At 46.7% G+C, this 25,350-nt stretch overlaps 1 protein-coding gene across 3 annotated transcripts in view; it reads right to left on the bottom strand.

Annotated features, from left to right (window-relative positions):
• Nucleotides 1-414: 414 nt before the first annotated feature.
• LOC147010513 (AT-rich interactive domain-containing protein 1A-like) overlaps nt 415-25,350 on the bottom strand; it is a 123,355-nt gene continuing 98,419 nt past the window's right edge. For all 3 annotated transcript variants that reach the window (XM_085859396.1, XM_085859394.1, XM_085859395.1), the window contains 10 exons: nt 21,404-21,604; nt 20,994-21,195; nt 20,748-20,862; nt 20,444-20,565; nt 20,181-20,334; nt 19,805-19,891; nt 12,566-12,653; nt 11,509-12,442; nt 3,200-3,330; nt 415-3,044 (listed from right to left, as the gene is read on the bottom strand). In XM_085859396.1, the coding sequence (XP_085715522.1) occupies nt 1,059-3,044; nt 3,200-3,330; nt 11,509-12,442; nt 12,566-12,653; nt 19,805-19,891; nt 20,181-20,334; nt 20,444-20,565; nt 20,748-20,862; nt 20,994-21,195; nt 21,404-21,604 (4,020 nt within the window). In that variant the 3' untranslated portion in view covers nt 415-1,058. The remainder of the gene's footprint in view (nt 3,045-3,199; nt 3,331-11,508; nt 12,443-12,565; nt 12,654-19,804; nt 19,892-20,180; nt 20,335-20,443; nt 20,566-20,747; nt 20,863-20,993; nt 21,196-21,403; nt 21,605-25,350) is intronic.

Raw genomic sequence — 25,350 nt, 5'->3', positions numbered from 1 at the left:
TTCCTCATGTTGGTCACCCCCCACAACCTCCGCTTTGCCCCCGCCCCCTCTCCTTCAACCCTCCCCCACTCTAAATAACGTGTTAGCCCCCCTCACTATCGACGTAGACACCTCCAACCTCCCAGCCCCCTCCCCGACTCCCCCTCCCCGCCCAACAAGCCCCGTCCACAGTAATTCCTGCTGAAATTGCCCAGACCATACCATCAGAACATGGCATTCAGAGCCTCCAGAGCAGCAAGGATCCATTTTCAATCCAAGAATGAAGAAATATTCAAGTTTTCCTTGCTCAGTAGCAGGTCTCAGCTCAGTAGAAAAAGCGATACACTCAAAACAAAACCACGGAATACACAAAACGTGCGCTTGTAAGCGAATCAGTGAGTGCATGTGGGCGTGATATTAAACAACAACAACAACAACAACAAAAATCTGCCATGTATTATATAAAGAGTCACAGCTAACAAACAATATTGCCAAATGATGTGTCCTAACACTACAGATCAGCAACAAGACATGCATGTCGCACCGGGTGTGACGCAGCCGGAGGGACACAAAGGCGTCAAAAACGAACAGCTTTGGTTAAAATATACAGCCGCGACATTTGGCGGCCCAAGGGTGAGGGAAATGATGGCATCAGTGGCGACAGCAACCTTCAGTCATACCCCACACCTCTCAAGCCTAATTGAGCACTCTATGTCTAAAACACTAATTGGCAGAATGGACAAACACAAAGCTGATAAACTGATCAGTGGATGGATATTTTTTTGTACCATCCTTCAGTGGTATTTGTGTGTTCTGCTCCATTGATAATGCCAAGCCACATAACAGGAGTTTCCCACAATGATGAGTGCAGCTTTAGTCCCTGACTCAACAAAGCTTAGATGTTGACATTTGTGGACGGCATCGAGGCAGACCATGATCCACAGCAGGTTAAAATAAAAACGTCAGCTGTATTTGGATTGAGGTGTAACCTTGCACCATGGTCGGTTCAAAACGATCACAAAAGAAAACATCAAATGATGTGCACAAAGGTTGGCAAGGGAGTGGGGTAGCACAAGAGGCTAGGCGATGCGATAAAGGATCTCGCCCAAAATAGGCGCAACAGCGGGATGGAGAGCCTGGGACATGGCAATGTCTAGGAGACGCCCTTGTTGCAGAACAAATAGTGGCCGGTTTTCTTTGAGCCGGGCCATTGCAAGCAATGCTGTGGCTGCACGTCGCATCATGTCAGGGCTGGGATGGTGTAACGGCGGTGGCGGTGCATGAGGGTTCTGCTGGGCAATCACTGCCAACAGGCAGTCTTCCAAAAATCCCAAAACCGCCGCAACTGCACCTCGTTGGAGCGCCACTGCACGTGCTGCTACGGCTTCTGCTTGCGCAAGGTTTGCAAGCAGGGCTAGAGCCATCTCTCGTGGTACCTGGTTCCTCCGGTCACTCACAAGTCCGACGAGTGCACCACAGAGACGCCAGACACGCCCGAATGGTGGTGTCGCCAGCACAAGGTCCACATTCCCATCCTGCGTGCTCAGCTTTGACAGGGACTCCAGGACGAGGCGCTGGGGACTGAGAGGAGAATTAGGGCTTGCACCTGGAAAGGGATCTCGTGCTTCAGAAGATGGGCACACAGCCCAGTGAAGTAAGCCATCGAGTAGAGGCAAAACCAGACTTTCTGGATAAGCTGAAAGGTCGAGCTGGCCACAGATATTTGCTAGTGTCACAAAAGCATTTTCCCGCAAGTTTTGGAGAGAGTCCCACCACCAGGATGCCCGAATTTCCGCACCTCCTGAAGCTGGTGCCTTTGCACATAGGGACAATTTTCTGTTGTCTACTTCTTTTGATTTCTCAGTTTCATTTTCCTTTGCTTCCTCAGCTACCCTATCAACATTGTTTTCTGTTTCTCCAATCTCTGGTGAACTGCCACATGTTGCAATGGGCACATCTCCCACACTTCTCCTCTCACCACCGCCTCCATCCTTCAGGTCAGTACCATTCTCTCTCAACGTTAATGCCTCCACTTCTCCAGCCGATGGGGATGGTGTTGGTACTGTGGCATTCGCACAGGTGAATGGCTTTGTGACTGGTGTGGGAACGCGTCTTTCCAGATGCCGGTGGTGCAGCAGAAGAAGCTTTCCAAGTACCAAAAGGAGGCCTGGGTTCCGTGAGAGTTCGTAGTCGTTTCCCGGTACAAATGACAAGCTACGGATGATGTTAGAGATGCAAAGACAACGACGAGCCAGAGCTTCCTGCCAGGATTTGCGGGTACACAGAGGCAAGTCTGCTCCTATTGCTGCTTCGTCTTCCAGGATGACAACCTTTTTCCCAGTCGGTGGCACAAACAGTGGCTCGGCTTGTTCTGGGCAGCTTCTCTCTAAACCTGCACCATTATCTGCCAAATATCGCAAAAGACTTTCACTCAAAGATTTCATGCACAACACATCATCCACCATTGCTGTTACGCTGTTAGCACCGTTGGGCAGCCAATTCTTCTCATCGCCTGACCTCGCTGTTCCACGACACAGCTCCCCCTCCCAGTCTTTGCCTTCAAACAATGTCTGGATGTGTGCCGTCGTATCACCTCCACCAAGCTGACGTAGCAGCCTTCCAGCTTCAAGTGACGTCTCTGGCTCATCAGGTGGATCTGTCAGGTACTCCCCTTGCTTCTCTACCATTCGCAGTGGCAACCGGTCATAATGACTTGCTTGCCGAAACTGGCCCTCACTCTCTGACCCTTCGCTTTTCGTGTTCTCATCACCTTCTTCTGAACCAGAGGCTTTTTCATCAAGAAGAGAGAAATTTTCAGCACTTAATTCACCGGCATCCTTCGGGTTTGAGCAATTCACTGCCACCCCCGAAGCTTTCAGCTCATTCTCATCTTCTCTTTCATTGGGCTGGCTTCCTGCTGGTTCTGTCGACTCGACGCAGATCGTGGAAGATTCACGCAGCAAAGCAAGTGCCGGCTCTGGAGTCTCAAACTCGTGCAACACACCAAACACGTCAATGAGGCAGCGTCGGAAGTAATCCACCAGCAGTTCCAAAAATCCAGGCAGCTGGAAAATATCACCAAATACATAATGTACCTTAAGCCAGAAAAGCTTCAATAATTCACTCGAATGGCCGTATTCACGCTCACTCGAACCTCTCTTCCGTGAGCCTAGATTTTATATACAAAAAAAAATAAACAAATAAAAACTTGTCTACACACCTGGCTGAGATTAAAGTTCGCCACCGTGGTGTCATCATGGAGAAGAACATTGATCGTGTCCAGCGCCCATGTGCTTTCAGCGAGCAAGCCAGATTTCAGAGCCATCATCACCCGCCAAGCATCTGAGCAACCTGAAATTACAATTTTACTGTCAAGCACTTTACAGCATCAACAATCGTCCTTTACACCTTGAATTGATAGTTAAGCAAGGTATGTCAAATTAGGCGTCACAGCCAAAATTCAGAGACGACGATGGAAGAAAAGCACAAAATTTGGGGGAGAAGGATGGAAACGAATACACCATTCTTTTGCAAACACAATTGGAACCTGAACTTGAGTGAAGCCAATGGCACGCCATCGCTAATCCCCCATGCTTCCCACCTAAAGCAAAGTTGAAAGATGGCAAAGAGTTCCACCAGGAATGACCCAATGTCAACTTTTGAGTTATAAATAAATAAATAAATAAATAAATAAATAAATAAAGGTCAGGTCAGGTATGGGAGCATGCGCCAGAGCAGTGCGTCGCTGCGTCCACTTTCTGCCGGTACTCCAGGGGCCTCTGTCTGGCCATCCCCCAAGCAGATGCCTGGCCCATCCCCATCTCCTTGAGATGCCGATCAACTTGCTGCAACCACGAGGCACATGGTCGGCCCATTGGCCTCGTCCACTCAGGAGACTCCCTCACTGAGAGAATCTGGTGAGCAGGGTCAGCGTCAGGAAAACGAGCCACATGTCCAGACAGCCGCAGCTGACGCTCACGGACTATGCAGGTAACAAATCTCATTTGAGTCTCTCTCAGCAACCGCTCGTTGGACACATAGTCTGACCAGCGATAGCCAAGGATTCTCCGAAGAGACCTGGTACCAAAGGAATTAAGTCTCCGTCTCAGATCCTTGGTCAGAGTCCAAGTCTCGCATCCATAGAGCAAGACTGGAAGCACCGAGGACCTGAAGACTCGGACTTTTGTCCTCCCGCACAGGTACCGGCAGTGCCACACCCCATTATTCAGTGAATCAATGACTCCTCAGGCCCGACCCAGACGTCTATTGACCTCTGACTCACAGCCAGCAGAGACATGAATATCACTGCCAAGGTAAGTGAATCGCTCCACGACCCCAACATCCTCAAATAAATAAAATCTTCTGTTTTGTCCTCCGTGACACTAAGTCCCCATCCCCTGGAGCATGAACCGAGGGTCAAATCCCAAATAATCGTTACATAATTCATACGTCCCTACAATGTTGATTACATATACAAAGTTTAATTAAAAAATGTTTCTAAATGTGCCTGTAATTTCATGTTTTGGTGTTTGACCTTTTCACCCCACCGCAGGGCCCTGGGGGCTGTTCTTGCACCTTCCTTCCAAATTTCTGCCTTAAGGTGATCATAACCACCAAGTTTGGTGAATTTTTGCACAACCATTAAGGAGTAGATAGTATGATGGATAGGCAGACGGCAGATTACAATAATTTTTCAATTTTTCAAAAAAAATCCCCCCCTCCCCATTTTTTTTCAAAAAGCATGGGAATAATTAAACAATGGTGAAATGTCAGCCTAATTTTCAGGAAGAGGAATGCCACATCACATTCATCAACACCCTCATGCGATCAGCAAAGCTCGCGATTAATTGAGGTCTTCAACAGTTAAATTAAACAAGATTGAAGCATCACCAAGATCTGCATATCAGATCAAGATGATCATAAACAATGTCAGTTTCCTACAACAACCAACCATTCAAAATGGCAGAATCGGTCTCATTGTGAAACACTCGGTGTTGGTGAATTGTAGCGATGTGGCATTTCAACTCACTAAGAAAATGCAAAATCATAAGAAGCCGTTCTGGTAAATATAATCCAAGAGTATGGTGTGCAGCGGTATTGCACTTACCTTTAAGCTGTCTCGCCAGGGTTTTATTCCCGAGTCCAACCATAAAATGTCAGATTGGTGCGACGCAGGTAAGGGTGTGCCATGATCCACGACGAGCTTGGGACCGACTGCCAATAATAGCTGGTGGACATTAAAGGTCCCGCAGTATATTTCGCAAAGAGTAGTCGAGTCATCACCAACACCGTGGGAACATTTCAAATTCCTGCCTAAAGTAAATTAAATTGAATGTCAGAACTGTCCAATCAGTTCGTGAAAGACTTGGGCCAAGCGTGAAAGCTCAACGAGCTGTGGCCGACCAAACATTAAGGTGGGATTAATTGGGACCAATGGAGTACTCACGTAGTCAGAGTGGTGGGTAGTAGAAGTAGTTGTAGTGATGGGAGGAGTGTTTGGGTGAGTGTGATTCATCTCACACCATCATCAGATGGAAGGATGAAACCTATTATAAATTGAAAATTGACAAGGTGTGTGTGTGTTTGTGTGTGTGTGTGTGTTCCTACTGGAGCTCTCTAATGTGGAATGTGATACACCAAAATGATCATGATCTCCTGAGTTGATTAGGCTAATCAACTACAAAAAAAAACATCCATTAGAATTTAGAATTCCCATGTTTTAAATGCACGCCAAGTTGAGGTGTGTAAAAGCAGCTTGATGTCCTTCCACGGCACGGCATTCTAATTACAAAATAAATAAGAAAACTAATGATATAACATTGTAACAAAGCATATATTAATTAATACTAACAATATTTGAAACAATGATCATATAATCCCCACCCTGGCTCATGCATATCTGGGCTCGGTGAAAGGCAAGCTAATGCTCAAGCAGTACAGCAGGCGGGTATGCTACAAGGCCGTGAAGAGCAATGAAAATCTGGTCCGATGGACTAACAGGCCCACTGTTTTTTTTCTTCTTAAGGGGGAAAGACAATAACAGACTGCAATTCAAGCATCGTTTAAGGAAGCAGATGAGCTAACAAAAGTCATGACAACTTTCGAACATGTGATCAGCTCATTTATGTATAAACGCACCATGGCATATTGAACCCTAACTTTGGGCAGGTGTCGGAGCTTCCCATTTTTTTACTGCTTGGAGGTAGTACAGTACAATCTAAGGCCATTCGATGAAGAATGCATCTCTTTGTGGTGTCGTGAGCAAGGTACTCCAAGGCAGACACGAGCGGGAGAACAGTACAACCCCGCTTTATTGCACGAGCGAGAGCGTGAGCGTACGCTGCCCGTAACTCCCCTTTATTACGTACTCAATGCACTCTACAAGCCACACGACCTCCAGGCACCCAGGCCACAACGGCTACAGCAACTACGACCCCGCCTCAGGCGGCGCGCACTCCTATATCCCGTGCAAGCACGTGACCACTCTAACCACTCCTCCACCACGCTCCCCCACATCATGCCCTGCCCCCGCAGGCCCAGTACACCACACTCTTGACCGAAAGCCAAGTGCCACAGGCTTCGCTCCTTGCTCAAGGAGTTACAGATTGAGGGCCCCAGCCTTCTGCCGCCTCTTTTACAATATTACTGTTCCTGTACGTTCTTCTCTCAACTCCTATGCAGCAACCCCTTACCCCCTGGCTACTCAGACTTGCCGAGAAACCTATAGTTTGCTACCCTCCAGGTGTTTCTGTTGTTATAACATTTTGGGTGTATTTATTACTTATATATTTTAGTGGAATTTGTTCACAAATTCTTGCAAAAGTGAATATAATTTTTTTTGGCTGAACCCAGTCATGTGATTTCAAAATGTCACTTTAACCATCCCTTCAAGGAGAAACTTGACAGTTGATATTTAAACTGTTACCCGTCCTAATGGCTGGCTTGACAAAATTTGTTGGAACAGAGACACCAGAGATTCAGAGGTATTGAGCTCATTGGGTGAAAACCTCATTTTTCAGGTTTTTTTATTTTATTTTTTTTGTATACCTTGGTCGAGGCTCGTATGAGAGCTAACACACAATGCACAGCAAGGGGGCATGAGACAAGAGGGGCGGGAGTGGGAGGGACAAAACAGTGGGGAACAGACACATTAGGAGATCTGTGGAAGGGAGAGGGATGGGGATGGGACGGGGAACATGGGGAAGAGAAGATGGACATTACAGGGACTTTCAGGAAGGAAAGCAGGAGAAATGAAGGAAGTGGGCTTGGGTGGATTATCGGGGGTAGAAAAGATCGAGGATTTGGATGGGAGATGATAAGAGGTGATGGTGAACAGCTGTTTTGAAAGCCTGGAGGGAAGAATGCGAAAGAATCGAGTGAGGGAGTTTATTCCAAAGGCGGGGAAAAAGAGGAATGAAAGAGTGAAGGTGAGCAGTGATTCGTGATTTTGGTAGTTTTACCAGAAGGGGGTTGTTGGCGGACCTTGAGCGCCCTGTGGAAATGAGGTGGGGACAAATCGCAGAGAGAGCAGGGGGGCAAGGCTGGAGAGGAGACGGTAGAAGACAGAAAGACCACCGACCAACCTGCGGTGATTGAGTGAGAGGCCCAAAGACTCAGCTTCATTGCGGGAGATGCCGATGATCCTAAATGCCTTGGTTTTGACAGCGTGAAGCCGAGAAAGGTGGGAGGCAGGAGCACCAGCCCAGAGGGGAGAGCAGTACTCCATCAGGCTACGAACAAAAGCTTGTAAGTGGTCAGGAGCTCAAGAGGGCCGAGGAATGACTTTGCACAACGGAGGATTCCCAGTCGGCGACTGGCTTTTGAGGCGAGGTTGGAAATGTGACTTTCCCAGGAAAGGTCATGGCAGATAGTGAGACCCAGATGCTTGAAAGAAAAGACTTCTTCCAGAGGATTGTTGAGAAAGTAGATGGGGGGGGGGGGGTTCTAAACGGTCCTTTTGAAGAGACATAGTGAGAGTGTGAGATTTGTCTGGATTGAAAGACATGTTTCACGTGTTGGACCAGTTTGTGATTTTATCCAGATCTGCAGTGAGCGAAGAAGCTGCTGCTTGCCGGTCTGAGGGATGAGAGATGGTACGGCAGAGGGTGGAGTCATCAGCAAAGAGATATAGAGGATTTTCCAGAGTCGGAGAGATCATTGATGAAAACCAGAAAAAGGACAGGGCCCAGAACGCTACCTTGAGGAACTCCAGCCTGCACAGGAAGAGGGGATGAAAGAACTCCATTTAGGGCCACACGTTGACTGCGACAGGAGAGGAAGTCTGCAAGCCATGAGTGAAGATGGCTTTGAATACCATAGGAAGAGAGTTTGGTGAGCAGGGCAGGGTGCCAGACCATGTCAAAAGCACGTGATATGTCCAGGGATACGGCTCGGATTTCCTGTCTGGCATTGAGGACCTCCATCCATTGATGGGAGAGCAGGAGCAGCATATCCAGGGTAGAGTGACCTGATCTGAAACCAAATTGATGATCGGAAATCACGCCATTGGAGAAGAGGAAGGATTTCATGTCTGAAGCGCTGATGGATTCCATAACCTAGCTGATGATTGCGAGAAGGCTGATTGGTCTGCAGTTGCAGGGATCTGTTTTTGCACCTTTTTATGCAGGGCAGTGATGTTAGCAGATTTCCAAGCAGATGGCAGATGACCTTGAGCAAACGAGAGGGTGAATAGAACAGAGGGTGAGCAAGAGCAGAGGAGCATATTTTTAGCACACGTGGGCTGATGCCGGCTGGACCGGTTGCAGAATCCGAGTCGAGGTTTGACAGGAAACTCTCCACTTTGTCAGAAGAAAAGGATACGGAGTCCAGGGATAGTTGGGTGCGACTGGGTAAGGTGGGAACAGAAAACGATGGGTTTGGGACACAAGATTTAGATGCAAACACCAAGTTTAGGCATTCAGCCTTTTCACGTGCGGTATCAGCAGTGTGGCCATTTGAGGTAAGGGAGGGGATGGAGGGGGAACATACACCAGAAACATATTTCATTAAACGCCACCAGGATTTTGAGGAGGGAGAGAGGTTTGAGAGTTCAGACTTGAAATGAGAAAGATGTCGTTTTCTGGCTCTCCTGAGGGTAGATACACACTTGTTCCGAGCTTTGTGGAAGGAACTGAGATTGCCCTCCGTTGGGTTTGCTTTCCATGAGGCAAAGGCAAGTTGTTTCAGGACAACTGCCTCGCCACAAGCTTCAGTAAACCAAGGGCGGGAGGAAGGGTAGGACAACTGAACACGAGAGGGGATAAATCTGTGCATGAGGGAGAGCAAGTTTCTTTGAAAGAATTCCCAGGATGAGTTGATCTTTGAGAAAGTAGTGATAGGAGACCAGTCTGTAAGTTTGATAGCTGCTAGGAGACCCTGCCAGTCGGCTTGAGTGAAATGCCATACACGACGGCAGTGATGTGGTTCTCTGATAATAGCCAGAGATGTCCACTTTGACAAGGACGTGGTCAGAAGAACCGATAGGAGCGGATAAGAGCAGCAGATATTGTCAGGGAAATTTGTCAAAACCAGATCCAGAAGAGATGGAGTACAGTTGGTTGAGATCCGGGTCGGGAAGTTGACCGATTGAGTCAGTCCCAATGAGTCGCAGAAAGCTTTTGCTGAGGTGCCATGGCAGGTGAGAGAGGTACCCACACCGAGCCAACTGGCATGATGACAATTGAAGTCGCCGCATATGAGGAAGAGGGAGTTTGGATGAGAAGACAGAAGATCGTCCATGTTTTCGGATAGTGAGGTGTAAATGGAGTCATCACTGTTCGGTGGACGGTACAGTACACATATAAACATGAGGTGGCAGTGGAGGGGAAGCCGTAACCAGAGGTATTCCTGGGGGTGTGGGGGAGTGAGAGCAGTGCATGGAGAGTGAGGAATAGAGTCTTTGATGAAGAGAGCAACACCTCCACCAGGACGAGGTTCAAGTCTGTCATACCAGAGGAGGGAGTAACCGGGGAGAGATACTTGGGAGTCAGACACGTCTTGGGAGAGGAAAGTTTCTGTTAGGCAGATTATGTCTGGTTTGTCAGTGGCAGCCTGTATGGAAAGATCTGAAAGGTTTGAGCGAAGGCCCCGGATATTTGAGGTCCACACTTTTAATGAAGAGGTAGGGAGGAGGCTTTGGGTGCGGGGGGGGGGGGGGGGGGGAGGGTAGGACAAGGGACGAGGAGGGGAGGTAAGGAGGGTTGTTGAAAGAGTGTGGGGGATTGCAGAATAGCTAGGGGAGGAGGCAGAATGAGGACAAAAGGCTCTGTGGTGCTGGAGGAGAGGGGGGACAAGAGAGGGGGAAGAAGGCAGTTGAGGATTTGAGCAGGTGAAGTGAAGAGATGGAGGTGAGAGGGCAGTGGAGGGAGGCAGCTTGGTGGATGAGAGGGGGGCAACTTTGAGAACGATGAGTGAGGGGGATGAAAGGTGGGAGAAAGGTGAGGGGGAATTTTTGAGAGAGGTGAGAGGGAGGCTTGGAGGGAGAAGAGTGGGATGGTTGCTTTGAGAGTGAGAGTGAGGGGTGAGGGGGGTGAGTTGACACTGAAGTTGGAAAAAAAGAATGGTTGATGGAAAGCGAACATTCATAGCAAACTGTGGTTTTTAAAAGTTTTAGGTCAGAGATGCGATTTGACACAATTCTTGATGGATGCAATGAAGGCGAATTCTGAGAATGGAGAGAAGAAACGCTGCAATAGTTGGATTTTTTGGGCAAGGAATGAAGGAGAGGTCGAAATGAGAGCAGTCTGTTAAAATAGCAGAAGAGTAGTGCATTATAAAACAGTAAAGAGTACCACATGTGTGAGAGAGGAAGATGAAGCATTATAAGATCGTTTTTGTTGTTATTATTAATGTTTGAGAGAGTTTTCAACAGATTAGGTCATGCAAGTGTTGTCGAAAAAAAAAATCGAGGAAGAAGACGAGGAGGAAGATAAGAGGATGAAGAAGAAGCAGAATCTGGAGAAGGTTAGCGTGTTGTTGTTGTTGCTTTTTTTTGAGATAAGAAATAGAGATTACTTGGGAGAATGGGGGGGCGTTAGGAAAGTGGGGAGGATGGAAATTGAAGGTAATGGGGAGGAAAAAACAAAACAAAAAAAAATGATGGCCCAAAAAAAAAAAATGTTCTTGCTGATGGCCCAGCCAAGACTTCAAGATTGATTTACTATCTCAGAGTGTGTTTTCATAAATCTAAATGTTCAATGGAAAATTAAATCATCATATCTCGTGCGGTAATTTCCCGGTGTGTGCCCCGGTTTCGAAAAGGTACACCGTATCCTAAAATGGTTGGCGTCGGGAAAGGCATCCGGCCAATAAAACATTTCCTCAAAAAGGGAACCATGATGGAGAAGATTGTCATGGTGCCCGCATGGCTACCCCCTGCTCTAGCAAGGAAAATGGCCTTATAAATTCCTCTTTTATATCTCAAAAGGTAATTCTCAACGTTTTTAATTTTAGTTGTGTTTAACTTTTATCAATTTGGCATCAACCTCACAAAGCAAAAGTGACAGCACATTGTGTGATGTGTGGCTGTACCAATATCTTTCCCCATAAGCTTGCGACGAGGCTTGTACACCGGCTGCGTGGCTTCCACCGAACGTGGTGGAAAAACGAGCTCCCGACGTACGGTGGGCACTCCTTGCAGACCCCCCAGTTGTGAAGCTGGTACAGGAGGTCCAGCTTTTTGCATGACCCGGGTCGTTGGGGGAGGTGGTGGTGCTGGGTAAGCTGAACGGCTTGGTGAAAGCGCCCGCTGGAAGGCGGGGCCGGGATGTGCTGGTAAAGGAGATGCCATTGAGGAATGTGGATAACATGGTTGACTTGAAGGACGTGGGTAAGGCCCTGGAGTAGGCTGTCGTGAGTACCAGGTGGCTCCACCATTCTGCTCTGGGCCGACATCATCCATTCGACCCCCAGGATACGAGAGGTTGGGAGGAGGCAGTGGTTGTGCACCCTGTGACTGCAAGCCTTGACGGCTACCATATGGATACGGTCCATCAGGGCGGCTGTGCCACATCCCCGGCTGCCCGGCTTCTTGCGGTCCAGCCATACCATGGCCAGGCATGTGGGCAGGTCCTTGTCCCAAAGTGACAGAACCAGCCGGTGGAGTAGCAATGGGAGGCTTTAAGCCAGTGGCAGATACCTGCAACGTGCCTGGCTGCTCTTTGCCAGCAATAACAGGTTCCTGGGCCGTCGGGCCACCTGCACTCCTTGGCAGTTGGTTGTTTACCATTGGTGAAGAACCCTGTTGGAAGGGAGCTGGACCCTGAGACAAGGCAGTTGACGTTCGGGAGTAAGGTTGGTTGTAGGCGTTTGGTCCAACCCGCTGATCTCCACCACCATAGCCTCTGCTGTAACTGGTTTCAGGTGGAAGCAAAGGCTGGGCAGAACTGTGCACAGACTCTACCTCTTGCTGCTTTGCAGGAGGTCCAGCACTAATTACTTCGGATGGGCGCTTATACGGCTGGCTCTATGGTGGGAAGTTTATGGGCAGAGAGAGGGAGTTGAAGTTTGAGTAAAGAAGCATTATGTAATTTGGTAAATTGGTGATGTCAGAGTTTCATCAGCAAAGCCAATTAGTTGGTGAACCTACCTGCTGCATGAAGGGTGCTTGTTGGCCAGGTGGGTACGCTGGAGGGCCATGGGGATGTCCAGGAACAGTAGAGTACTGTTGGTTTGGCCTGGGAAGCAACATGCAAATGGAACATGTAAAAAAAAAAAAAATCAAAAAAATCTACAACCACAAAGCAATTCAACAAAGATAAATGAAAACTGTACCAATACATGGATAAACATTCAGAAATTTTAACAGGTCAAATAGCTTTCCACAAAACTGAGGAAGAAGACAACATATTGGCCAAATATTTTGGTGGACACTGTGTGTATTGGTGCATTACCTGCATCTTACTTTTTGGCAATCAGTCTTCAGAAAAAAAATAAAAAAGAAGTTATTTTGAATAATGTTTGTCAAAAGTACAAAATAGCATTTGACGTGAATGCGTCGACCAGCTATGCCTCCACTCACGGTAGATGTCAACCCACTGCTACGTTAAATCTCAATTTAAGGTCACACGAAAAGGAGCAGGAAAGAGAAAAGAGAGTTATAGGCGAGAATGTTAAATGCTTCGAACTTGAGTAATCCATCCACCCATTGGGGCCATACTCTGCGCAGAGCGTTGGTGCTGCCTAAGCAGTCTCCTTGGCTAGTGGGCACAATCCTGGACGGGTCACCACTCTGACACAGGATACTAGCAGGCTGGCACTCATTTTGCCGACGTCGGAAGGATGACAGGCAGAGTGAACCCCACCTGGTATTAATTCAACAGCCAAGGGGGATTTGAACTCAGGATACTAGGATCCCAAGCCCACCACCCTAACCATTAAGCCAACACCAGGCTCAAATCCGTTCATCTTTGTATTGATGGTTTTGTTGTGCCGAATGCTTTGGTTATATAGTCCACGTTTGTGCCAAATTTGGTTGAAATCCCTTCAGTGGTTCACAAGATATCGTGGGAACATAAAAACGAAAACGGGCGCACGAACAACCCGAAAACATTAGGACTTCCGCCGTGGAGGCATAAACATCGTGCCTTCACAATTAAGTTGAGATCAATTGGCACGAAAAACATTGATACCTCGGGACGTCAACTGATTTGTAAATCACACAATGTTGTAAAAGAGTTTGCGGTGAAAAATAATTTTTAGTGTTGGACCATAAATACCATGTATCGAGGCACCATAAACTGCCTCACAAACCATGGTGTCGAAGAGAACTTCATGTCTTATGTGAAGCTGAAAGATGTTGCTTACAGAAAGGAGAATTGAAATCAAGCTGGTGCACATGTATTTGGCCATGCTGAAATAAATGCACGATTGCAGCAAAGGAATAAAGAGAAAATTATTTCCGCGCCAAAGATGAACAATGGCGATTGGGACGGGCAGACGCTTTTCCTTGAGGTTGAGACAAAACTTCAAGAGTGGATGAAGGAGTAGAGAATGGCAGGAGTTGGCATCAGCACAACAGATCTCCAAGTCAAGAACCTGGCGATAGTCAAGATGGGATCACTTCTGCCGAGTTCAACGCCAGTGTTGAGTGGAGCCACAGTTTCATGAAACGATGATCTGTTCGCGTGCCAGAGAACTACACTGGATTCAGAAGTTGTCAGCAGAGGATGAAAACAAGTTGTAAGAATTCCAGGATCACATCACAGCTACAGCTCGAGTCATATTGAGAATGCAGATCAGACATCCCTCATAATTGACATTCCCTCCAACCAAACACTTAATGCCAAGGATGACGAGTTCCTTTCTTGCAAAAACACTTGAAAAAAAAGAATAATAATTTTATCGTGGTGTAGCAGTGACTGGAGATGGCAAGAATTAACTTCCCTTTGTCATTCTCTATCGTAAGACTGTGCCCCAAAAGAGAGCCATTTATGAAAGGTGTTGAAGTCCATAGTGGAAGAGAAAAGCTGGTTCAACGCTGACATGACTGATCATTACCTTAGCACTGCGTGGGAGAAATGTCCAGAGGGTTTCAGGAAGATGAAGTCTATTATTACGCGATGCTTTCCGATGCCGTCGCCTGCTATCTGTCGAGCGTCAGAAGAAGACCGTGAACAAACGCCTGGCTATAAATCGCCTGCGGATTGACCAGATAGCTTCAGTCATATGATAAATGGTTTGTTGTTCATGCAGAAAAGTCACTGCTATGTAAGATGTGGAATACCTGGATGGCTGGAGGACATTAGACGACAACAGCAAGTGGATAAATTGGACAAAACGAGCTGCGACGGGGATATGGAAATAAAACTTCAAAGAACAGCAAGAAATCCCAGAGGACCTGGTAGCTCACTCCTTCAAATATTACATCACAAATACACTATATGGCAGTGAGGAGGTCATTTTCAGGGATTAACTTTTAGGGGTGGGGTGAGGGGGGGGGGAAGGGGGAAGATCCACACGATATGAGGATGACCCTCAGGAAAGGTATTATGCTGAAAGCACCGACGGTATCATAGAGAAGATACTTGCCAGTGACAATGAGTAATATTTCCTTGGCCTTGATGGGTTAATGAGTCAGCCTTTTTCTATTATATTATAAAATACAAAAATATTTGGTCGTTTATGTTGTTATTGAATTCATACTCGACGTACCTACGCATCGCTCCGCCAAATCAAAAGACAGCATGTTGTATTTCACAAACATATTGCATGTCTATCTGTGAATGTCAATGAGGATATAAAATGAAGTAAAACACCTGAAAGGGGATATGTTATAACGTGTGATTGTACATGTTGTGGCTGTAGTTGTTGTTTGTGCTCCTTTTGTGTCTCTAATATATAAAAGCTGAGTTTGTGTCTGTGGGTGGGTTGGTGGATGTGTGGGTCTGTGTGTCTGTGGGTGGGTGCGTGGATCATAAACGCCACCCATTCTATTGGCCATGCTTTCCCCCCTCTCCCCTGGGTCACAAGCACTACCCATTAGCCAGGTCACTGCTTTCCCTCTAGCCGCCCAGAAATTGCTGCCATATTTTTCGCTCTGCATTGCTCTGATTGTTTATAGGCCTCTAATGTGCATTCGGAGACTAAACAAAGTGTCTTCTTTCATTAAATGAAGATACCGTTTTGAGGAAACAAGGGTACATTTTCATTACAACTCAAACAAGGTAATGCATATGTTATGTCCGCAGCAATCGCGAAAGCGGTGCAATATACACCGCCCAATCCCATTCCATCCATTGGGACCATAATCTGTGCAGAGCGTTGGTGCTGCCTATGCAGTCTCCTTGGCTATTGGGCACAATCCTGGACGGGTCGCCACTCCGACACGGGATAGCAGCAAGCTGGCACTCATTTTGCCGACCTCAGAAGGATGACAGGCCGAGTCAACCCCACCTGGCATTAATTCAACAGTCAAGTGGGATCTGAACTCAGGATCCTAGGATCCCAAGCCCACCAACCAAACATTAAGCCGACACCAGACACCGCCCAATGAAGGTACGTTAATTCTCAAATGCAGAGGAGAGAAAATAGTGACATTTCATTAAAAAAAATTTTTTTTGGTTTTCACCAGACTTTTCAAGGCTTATAAACAAACTGATGGACATGTAATATGATCATTAAAATTGGCTTGGTCGTGAAATACCTGCGTCCGTTATTAATGAGTCGGGAGGCCGGGGAAATTCCCGAGAGATATTTATTATGTCCATGTACACTTTAAAGAAGTTATGTACACGCACACTTTAAAGTTATATGAAATGTACACGACTACTTTCGTACAGTCAACATCACCTCTGACTTTATGTACATTTTAAAACTGAACAAGGTATGTTTTCATTACAATGAAAATAGTCATGTTTAATATTTGAAGTCTATAATTAAAATAAAATAAAATAAAACAAAGAAGTCCTTTTGTTGGTGTTTTGTATGTACTGTATGTACTGCATGCTGTTGAGATGTCCAGTGGTGTGTTCACTGTTCAGTTATCAAGCAACTAGCTCGTGCTTGCCAAGCTAGCCGTTCCTAATGGAGTGCTTGCTTGAGTGCTAAAGCCACTTGACGAGCACTCTTCAAGAAACTTGGTTACTGAACACACCCCAGATTCATTTCATGGCGGCGAGTATAAACATCTATAGCATCATTATTTCAGCCATATCGATGAATTCATCCCTCAGGGGGTGGAGTGGGAGGAGGCAAGGGAAGGGGTGGGGTGGGAAGAGGGACCCGACGTTGCCTGGCAACGCCGGGTACCCTCGCTAGTTTTTATATATTTTTCTAATGTTTCGAGAAGCATTACTATATGTAATTTTGTGTGCTCCTTCCGTGTCCTTCTAAACTCTCAAGGGTCACTGCTGTCATGGAATAAAAATGTTTCGTTTGAAACGCTACGTTAAAACTCACATTCCCACTTCTTTTTCTTCTTCTTCTTCTTCAATCACGGATAGAGGGGCTTTTAAAACAGGAACCTTTATGATTAGATGGACACTAATTTCTTACCTGCAGACACAATACTTTCTTTGCTAACATGTTGGTGATAGACAAAACATGTTGGTCTAAGACAAAAATTGAAAATCTGTCTTCATACGTAATGTGCAAACTTGGAAACTTTACTCAACTTAAAAAAAAAGTTTTTTTGAAAGAAAAATAAAAAAAGTATAAACTATACTCAAGATAATACAACAAATCAATTGAAATTGATTCAGGAATGCAATTAAACACATCTAAAGAGGATGTTAAAGGGCAAGACGAGCGGCAATGATTTATCGACGAATCAAAGCATGAAAGAATAAGAACCGGTTTCCTGGGATTGCCTTGTAATCTGCATGAAGCAGCTTAGAAAAAGCCATTGTTTGCAAATTATAAACAAACTTGTCGGCCCGTCTCGTCTTTTTTCTGACTGCATCACTCAGGGCCGGTTTGAATTTAACATAAGTTCATTGTCCAATACCTCTTCATATGTTCTTTATATATGGGCGAAGAAGAACCCATACTTACGGATAGGTTAATTTCCCCCCATAAATGGAGAATTTTAGTATGACTTGCAATAATACTCCCTCCCATCGGGAGTAGCACGATCCCATACATATTCACACAAATAGCGAATCGGGGTCCTCCCCCCAACCCTGAACCTTGAGGAGTATGAAATATTTTTGTTATACAAGTGTATGTAACCCTTAGAGTTAAAGCCAATTCGGTCCATCCGCCAACGTCGGTGTTAATCGGCCTGGACACGACAATATTAATATAATGAAAGCAGATCACACAAAAAGGTGAAAAAAGGGATCTCGTGTTAAAATAAAATAAAATAAATAAAACTGCGTATGTAATGAACTCGTTGTTCATTTTGCCAATACAAAAGGACCCCGGGGGACTATCACCATGGCTTGCAAAAGCAGCTAGAGGAGTGCGGCGATCCTGCTGGTTAATTATTTTCATTGCACTCGATGAAGTTACACTTTCGACACATTCCTTCATCATTTCTTCACTCAATATAATCGTCCGAACAGTAGAAAAAGTTAAATTTAATGCTTTGCTTAAATAAATAACTTTAATCGGTAATGTCGATATATATTCAGATTTCACCACAGATTTTGACACTTATTTAATCCACCAGATCCGATCCTCAAATTTGAAATCATATTTCGATTCTATACTTTAGTTCATGAGGGTAGATGGTGTTTCCAAGGCAAGGGGTGAATTTGAACCATGGTAATCATCACTGCAATTTGGGTGAGTCTGTTTCAAGGCTAATTGGGAACAGCAACCAACGCCGTGTATCCACAGTACCGTGCGTTTCACCGGAACCCTCAGCCGCTAATTAAAGACAAGGCGTGTGGCACAGAGTGGGCAATGGATCAACTGGCTCGACTGTTGCACTGGTATAGTATCGAAGTGGAAAGACCTGTCATCCAACCCAAGACAGTCAAACCAGCTGGCCATTGCGGCCCAAATTAACGCTGCCCACCGGGATTCGCACCGGGGCACTGGGACGACCCGCGTGGCAACAACAATACAAAACGCTACAACAGCCTCCAACTGTGGAAGAAAAAATTGTTTGCTGGAAATAATGTAGGCTTATAAAGTTAGGTAAGCACGTATCATGGTAGTTTTCTTTATAAAGATGTCAAGGATCATAGAACAGGCAAAATAATCAAAACATTTGGCCAAACAGCAGAAAAAAATTGAAGTTTACAGACAGTAGAGTGGTAGGAAAGATGGAGCTGCACAAATATAATGAGCGAAAGTCAGATTTTAAAAGTAAAAAAAAAAAATTTGATATAGAAGTTGAAATGAAGTCTCCAAAGCCAGCCAAAGGAAGTACTTCCATGGCACACCTGAACTCCTATCCACCTACAAGACTTTCATCCACAGCTTAATGGAGTTCTGCTCCCCCCCCCTTCCCCTTGGGCTGGCACCCCTGCCTCACATGTTGCTCAGCTTGATGCCATGGAAACCAAAGCTGTCAAGATCATTGGAATTTCCTGCAATGAAGCTAAGTCCATGGGCCTATCACTTTGCCAGCGCTGATGGGTCGGTGGTCACTCTGTCTTCTTCCATCTCCTTTTTGGTCTTGCATCCTCTGCCCTCTCCATACTTTGGCCCCCCAAGTTTCTGAAGGGCGCAAGCGGTCCACCAGCAGCAACCCCTTTTGGTGAAACTCCCAAAATCCCGAATCCCTGCTCACATCCACTCATTTGTTCTCCTTTTGTTTTTTCACTCATTCGAACCAGCTTCCACATTCACTTCAATCTCATTCTACACTCCAGTTCTTCAAGACAGCCGTTCACAACCATCTCTGATCGTCCCCAATCCAAAACCATGATCTTTTCTACACCCATTAAGCCATCTCCACACCACCCCCAAATTTTGCTTCTGTATCCATCTTGTGAACCCCTTCAGTTTTCCGCTACCCCTCATCACCACCTGCATCCCTTGTTCATCCGTCTCCATTTATTTTCTTCCTCGGCCCTGCTATTGGCATCCCCCCCCCCCTTCTCTTTCTGCTGTTCCGTTTGTACTGTTGAGTCCTGATCCGTTTTGTGTTCCAGCTCTTCCACGAGCCTGGACTCTGTATGCAAAAAATAAATAAATAAATAAAAATCTGTGTAGTTATGGAGGAAAGTTCGATTACATTTAAAAGCTACTAATGTTGGAATTGTGTTTTACAAAATCACAACACAACATCAGGATAATTCCGAGATAATCAGTGAGTTTGAGGTGAGTCTTTGGTGGGGGGCTAAAAGGATGATGGGTAAGATGAAATCCAAGCTGTTTACAACAACAATTTCTCCATTACGTGTAAGTCGTAATCATCTCCCCTGATGCTTACCACGAGGAAACTGGGGGCCCAGGAGAACACAATCGGGGGTCCGAGTTTGTAAAGGATCCGCTGTCTGGTCCCAGAGTACCATCGGGCCTGACAAAGATACCAGAAAATAAGATAACCCTCAGAAAATAAACCAGCACTGTGCAGTACAACCGTGGTGGAACAAATTAAACTACAGTATAATCAAATTCACATTTCAACAAGACTTTTTTTCATTTCATCAACCTTCTTTGAGCATCTCCTTCCTGGCATTTGAGACAATAATAAAAATGATGCAAATGTCCACCTTGAACATGGAATCAACATATTTTTGTAACATTCCAGCAGTTTGCTTATGAAAGCTACAAGGCCCTGGAGTTTTTACAAGCAACCACAGTACCTTCGCTCATAGCTGGGTGGATATGGAGGCCTTGATCCTAAGCCAGGAGGGGGCCGGGATGGAGGAGATGCATAATCACCAACATGTCCTCCGGACAGGGTCATCCCCGAAGCTGAGACAGTTGAACCAGGATGGTAGGCATCACTCGCCGGTCCTGCAGCGAAAACAAGCTTGAATAAGTGCCATAGCACAAAAAAATAAAGCGACAAAATCCATGTCTCAGACAACAAACGACAATGAAATAAATAACAAGAAACCAAGACCTCTGCGTTGCCCATAACTGTCTCGGGTTGTCTCATACACTGCGCCAGGAACTGCACCCTGCTGGTATGTGCGCCCATATGATGCATCACTGCTCCCTGGGTACTCCCCTTGGGGCAGGTACCTGCATCACAGAACAGACCGGCAGAAGTTTAAAAACCTAAAAGGAAAAAAAAAAAAAAAGTTAAATAAAAAAAAAGCATTATATACTTAGTGCAATGGATCCACACGATAAGGTATCAGGTACTTTCTGGGAGGGATCAAACCAAGGAAGCAATCGCCGAACAAATAAATCACAGCGCCAACCTATTTTGGTGCTGAGAAAGGCTGTGTGGGGTAGAGGCGGGTGTGGGAGGCTTCATGTCTCCTAAACCATCCATAGACTGTGGGGTTTGAGGGCCCTGGGCTGAGCTAGATCCAGCTGTTGGAAAGAACACCGCAGTGCAATCATCAACATGAGGGAAAAGGTTTAATGATTGCAATTGTTGAGTGTAAAGAAATGTTGAATGGGCTGGCGAGTTGTGCTTTCAGCGATCATGGTGCATTTCAGACCAGGGGAAGGTGGCTGTGGCTTGGCCTTGCGGTTGTCTGCAGGGTTCATAATGTCCAAAGGTGGCTCCTCACCACGTTCAACCTTACATTCAAATGCAAACAGACACTGAATATACTGCTTCTTGAGAGAACTTGCTGAGCTACTGGAAGTTCCCACACTGAGCTGGGTTGACAGCTCCCTCCATTTCTTCTTCTTGTTGACCTGCAGGGTAGATTAAATGGTCAGCACTATTATCTGCTTTGACAGTCCCACCAAATGCCTGCCTTAACAAGCTACCGAAATTAAAGAGGCTTTGAAAGTTTGTTTTTTTCTAACATCTAAAATACAATGTTGGATAGGTTTGCAAAGACATCGTTACCCTGCAATATCACTGAAACATAAACCCTGGTTTGCCAAGTTCCCTTCAAACCTGTACAAAGCCGCCATATGACTTTGCAGCCATGTAGAGACGAAAGAGGTCAAGCGCGTTTTTCCCTACAGCTGGAAGCAGGGAGATGGGTGTGCCACGCTGCTCCATGAAGGCAAGGTAGCGGTCCAGCCAGGGTTGCCTCTCAGGCTCACAGCCAAGTTCGTATAAGCGCAGAATGCTTTCTCCGGTTGTGGAAGACAGCTGTAGAAAAGCATCCAAATCAGGTCTTTCAACAGGGCCTGCAGGATTAAGTTGTATGCATAACCAAACTTGCACAGCATCACTTGGAGACAAGTTCAGAGCAAATGGAAAGTGTGGCTCACTGCAGCAACATAGATGCAATCATCTTAAATAGGCAGCCACAGCTAAACACCAATTAATCTCCATCCATCTCTCATGTACGAGGGCCATACCAAAAGTCATGAGGATCCGTGGATTACACACGCTTGTGTCGAATATGGTAGAACACGAGTTACTGGCGACATCTATCCGTCTATCCACTCCAACGAAAACACAGGCTTGGCGCATACAAACCACTGGTGTTCCCACAATCCATTGTGACAAAATGGCTGTCAATGACATATCGTTTCACCAACATGCAGTGATTGAATTCCTCGTGAATGAAAACTCAGCTGCAGATATCTACGGCCGATTGATTCAGGCATAAGGGACATGCCTGCATTGGTGCGAGCAGTGTCAGAAGGTGGATGAAACACTTCAAAGACGAAAAGCCGAGAAGCGTCGTGAATGAAAGCAACAAGCAGAAAGTTGATGCACTCATCAGTGAAGACCGAAGGATGATGGTTAGGGAGATCATAATGCAGCATGCCATAGGACACCATGCCATACAGTAGATGATAGCGACCTTGGGATATCGAAAAGATTGTTTCTGTTAAGTTCCCCGTTTGCTTATGGAAGAACACAAAAACACATGCCTGGATGTGTCATCACAGTTGCTCCAATGATATGCTGCTGAGGGCGATCACTTCCTGTTCTGAATTGTGACCAGTGATGAAAGCTGGCTAGACCATTTCGACCAAGAAACCAAGCAGCAAAGCTTGGAACAGCATTAGTACACATCTCCAAGAAAGAAGGCCAAAAGAGTACCCTCTACCAGCAAAGTTATGGGAACCGTCTTCTGGGATGCCGAGGGATGCATACCGTTTGATTTCCTGCCCAAAGGGGAAACCATCAACGTGGATTTCTACGTTCAGACGCTCAAGAAACCGAAATATGCACTTCAGGAAAAGCACCCGATGAAAAAACAGCCGTCATCTTTCAACATGACAACACCAGACCTCACTGCGCATCCGACATCGGAATAAATCGCAAATAATGGACCGGAAGTGCTCCCCCAGCCAATTACGGTCCAGACTTGGCCTCCTCGGACTACCATCTGTCCAGAGCCTCGAAAGATCACATGAGAGGCCAGCACTGAAAAAGACAAGGCAGTCCAGATATCCGTATGTAGCTGATTGCGAAGTGTTAGAACGGACTACTACCGCAGTGGGATTTATAACTGCATACAGCACTGGCAGAACTGTGTGGACCAATCTGGACATTTTGTAGAAAAGTAATGTCTCATTGTCCAGTTCAGGTCAGGTATGGGAGCATGCGCCAGAGTAGCGTGTCGCTGCGTCCACTTTCCACCGGTACTCCAGGGGCCTCTGTCTGGCCATCCCCCAGGCAGATGCCTGACCCATCTCAATCTCCTGAGATGCCGATCAACCTGCTGCAACCACGAGGCACGTGGTCGGTCCATTGGCCTCCTCCACTCACGAAACTTCCTCGTTGAGAGAATCTGATGTGCAGGATCAGCATCAGGAAAATGAGCCACATGTCCATACAGCCGCAGCTGACGCTCACGGACTATGCAGGTAACAAATCTCATTTGAGTCTCTCTCAGCAACCGCTCGTTGGACACAAAGTCCGACCAGCAATAGCCAAGGATTCTCCGAAGAGACCTGGTACCAAAGGAAATCAGTCTCCATCTCAGATCCCTGGTCAGAGTCCAAGTCTCGCATCCATAGAGCAAGACTGGAAGCACCAAGGACCTGAAGACTCGGACTTTCGTCCTTCCGCACAGGTACCGGCAGCGCCACCCCATGATCCAGTGAATCCATGACTCCCCAGGCTCGACCCAGACGTCTGTTGACCTCTGACTCACAGCCAGCAGAGACATGAATATCACTGCCGAGGTAAGTGAATCTCTCCATGACCTCAACATCCTCAACACAAAGAGGCAAAGACAGGACAGCAGCATCCAAGATGTCATTGAAAGCCTGGATCTTAGTTTTGACCCAGGAAATCCAGAATCCCAGCGGCTCCGACTCCTCATTCAGCACCTCGAGGGCCCCCAAAAGGACATCTAAAGTCTCCACAAAGATGACTGCATCATGTGCGAAATCAAGGTCAGAGATCTTGACATTCCCAAACGATGCACCGCAGCTTGATCTCTCCGACATCCTCCCCTGAATCCAGTCCATACAAGTGCTGAAAAGTGTGGGGGGCCAGTACACACCCCTGACAAACTCCAGTAACAACTGGAAATAAGTCGACAATGATACCACCACATCTCACAGCACTCTCAGTACCAGAGTAGAGTTCAGACATCAGATCGATCAGTTTTGGTGGCACCCCACGAAGACCAAGAATCCTCCACAGGGCATCCCGATTCACTGAATCGAACGCTTTACAGAGATCAACATAGGCTGCAAGCAGCCCCTGCCAAAACTCTCGTCTGCATTCGGCGAGGACCCGAAGAGCAAGGATACGGTCAATCGTTGACCTCTTTGGTGTAAAGCCTGACTGCTCTGGATGCTGGTGCTCAAGCAGATGGTGGTGAACCTATCAATAATAATTATCCGAGCAAAGACCTTGCCCGGCACTGAGAGCAGCGTCACCCCTCGGTAGTTGTTACAGTCTTGGCGATCACCCTTCCCTTTCCAGAGAGGAACAACAAGGCCACTCTTCCATTCAGTTGGGATGATGCCTGTGTTCCAGGCAGAGCACAAAACTGCATGCAACTATAAGAGTGCAGCATTTCCACCAGCCTTGAGAAGTTCAGCATGGATGCCACAGATCCCTGGAGCTTTACCCCATTTCAACCGGTTCACCGCAGCCCGTGTTTCCACAAGCGAAGGTGGACCACAGTTGATTGGAGGGTCAGCAACAGGTATTCTAACACCCCTGACGTCCATCTCGACAGCTGGTGGATTAGCCTGGTACAACCACCCAAAGTAACCGGCCCAGCGGGCCTTCACTTCGGACTCCTCTGTCAAGAGCTTACCACTCTCTGCTCTAACTGCAGTGCTCTGAGGGATGGGCTTGGATGAACGCAATGCGCGAATTCCCCTGTAAGCAGGACGAGAATCACTTGACCACAATTGATGCTCTACCCCCTCACAGATTCTTCGCACATAGGCCTCCTTGTCCACCCTTAGCGCTTGTACAATTTTACGCCTCAGCTCCCTGAACAGCTCAGCTCTGCCATTCAGCCTAGCTCTGTGACTCTGGTCAATGGTATCCAGTGTCCCTTGAGACACAAAATTCTTCTTTGCCCTGTGGTGAGTTCCAAGACATCCACCGGCAATATCAAGGACGGTGGTCTTGAAGGCACTCCACAACTCTTCAGGACCTCCCAAAGCACCCAGACCCCCAAATCTCCACTCAACTTGTTCGCAAACTCCTCAGCCTCGGTTCCTTGAGCTTGCCAACATCCAGCCGAGGCTGGGATGGTACCATTCTCCTGGATTTAAGGTGCAACTTCAGAGTTGTTACAACAAGCCGGTGGTCAGTATTGAGGAACTGAGCACTCCGGTAGACCCTGCAGTTCTGGATCATCCTCCAGCAACCATCAACGAGGACATGGTCAATCTCCTTTGCCACACCGCCAGCGTTGGAATACCAAGTCCAGCGATGAGCTTGTGGGCGCTGAAACCATGAAC

This window comes from Eptatretus burgeri, chromosome 16 (assembly GCF_056783735.1).
Source record: "Eptatretus burgeri isolate ZD-2024b chromosome 16, Ebu_testis_v1, whole genome shotgun sequence".
NCBI lineage: Eukaryota > Metazoa > Chordata > Myxini > Myxiniformes > Myxinidae > Eptatretus > Eptatretus burgeri.
The sequence above is the reverse complement of the archived record's forward strand: the minus strand, read 5'-3'. Positions and strand labels throughout refer to the sequence as shown.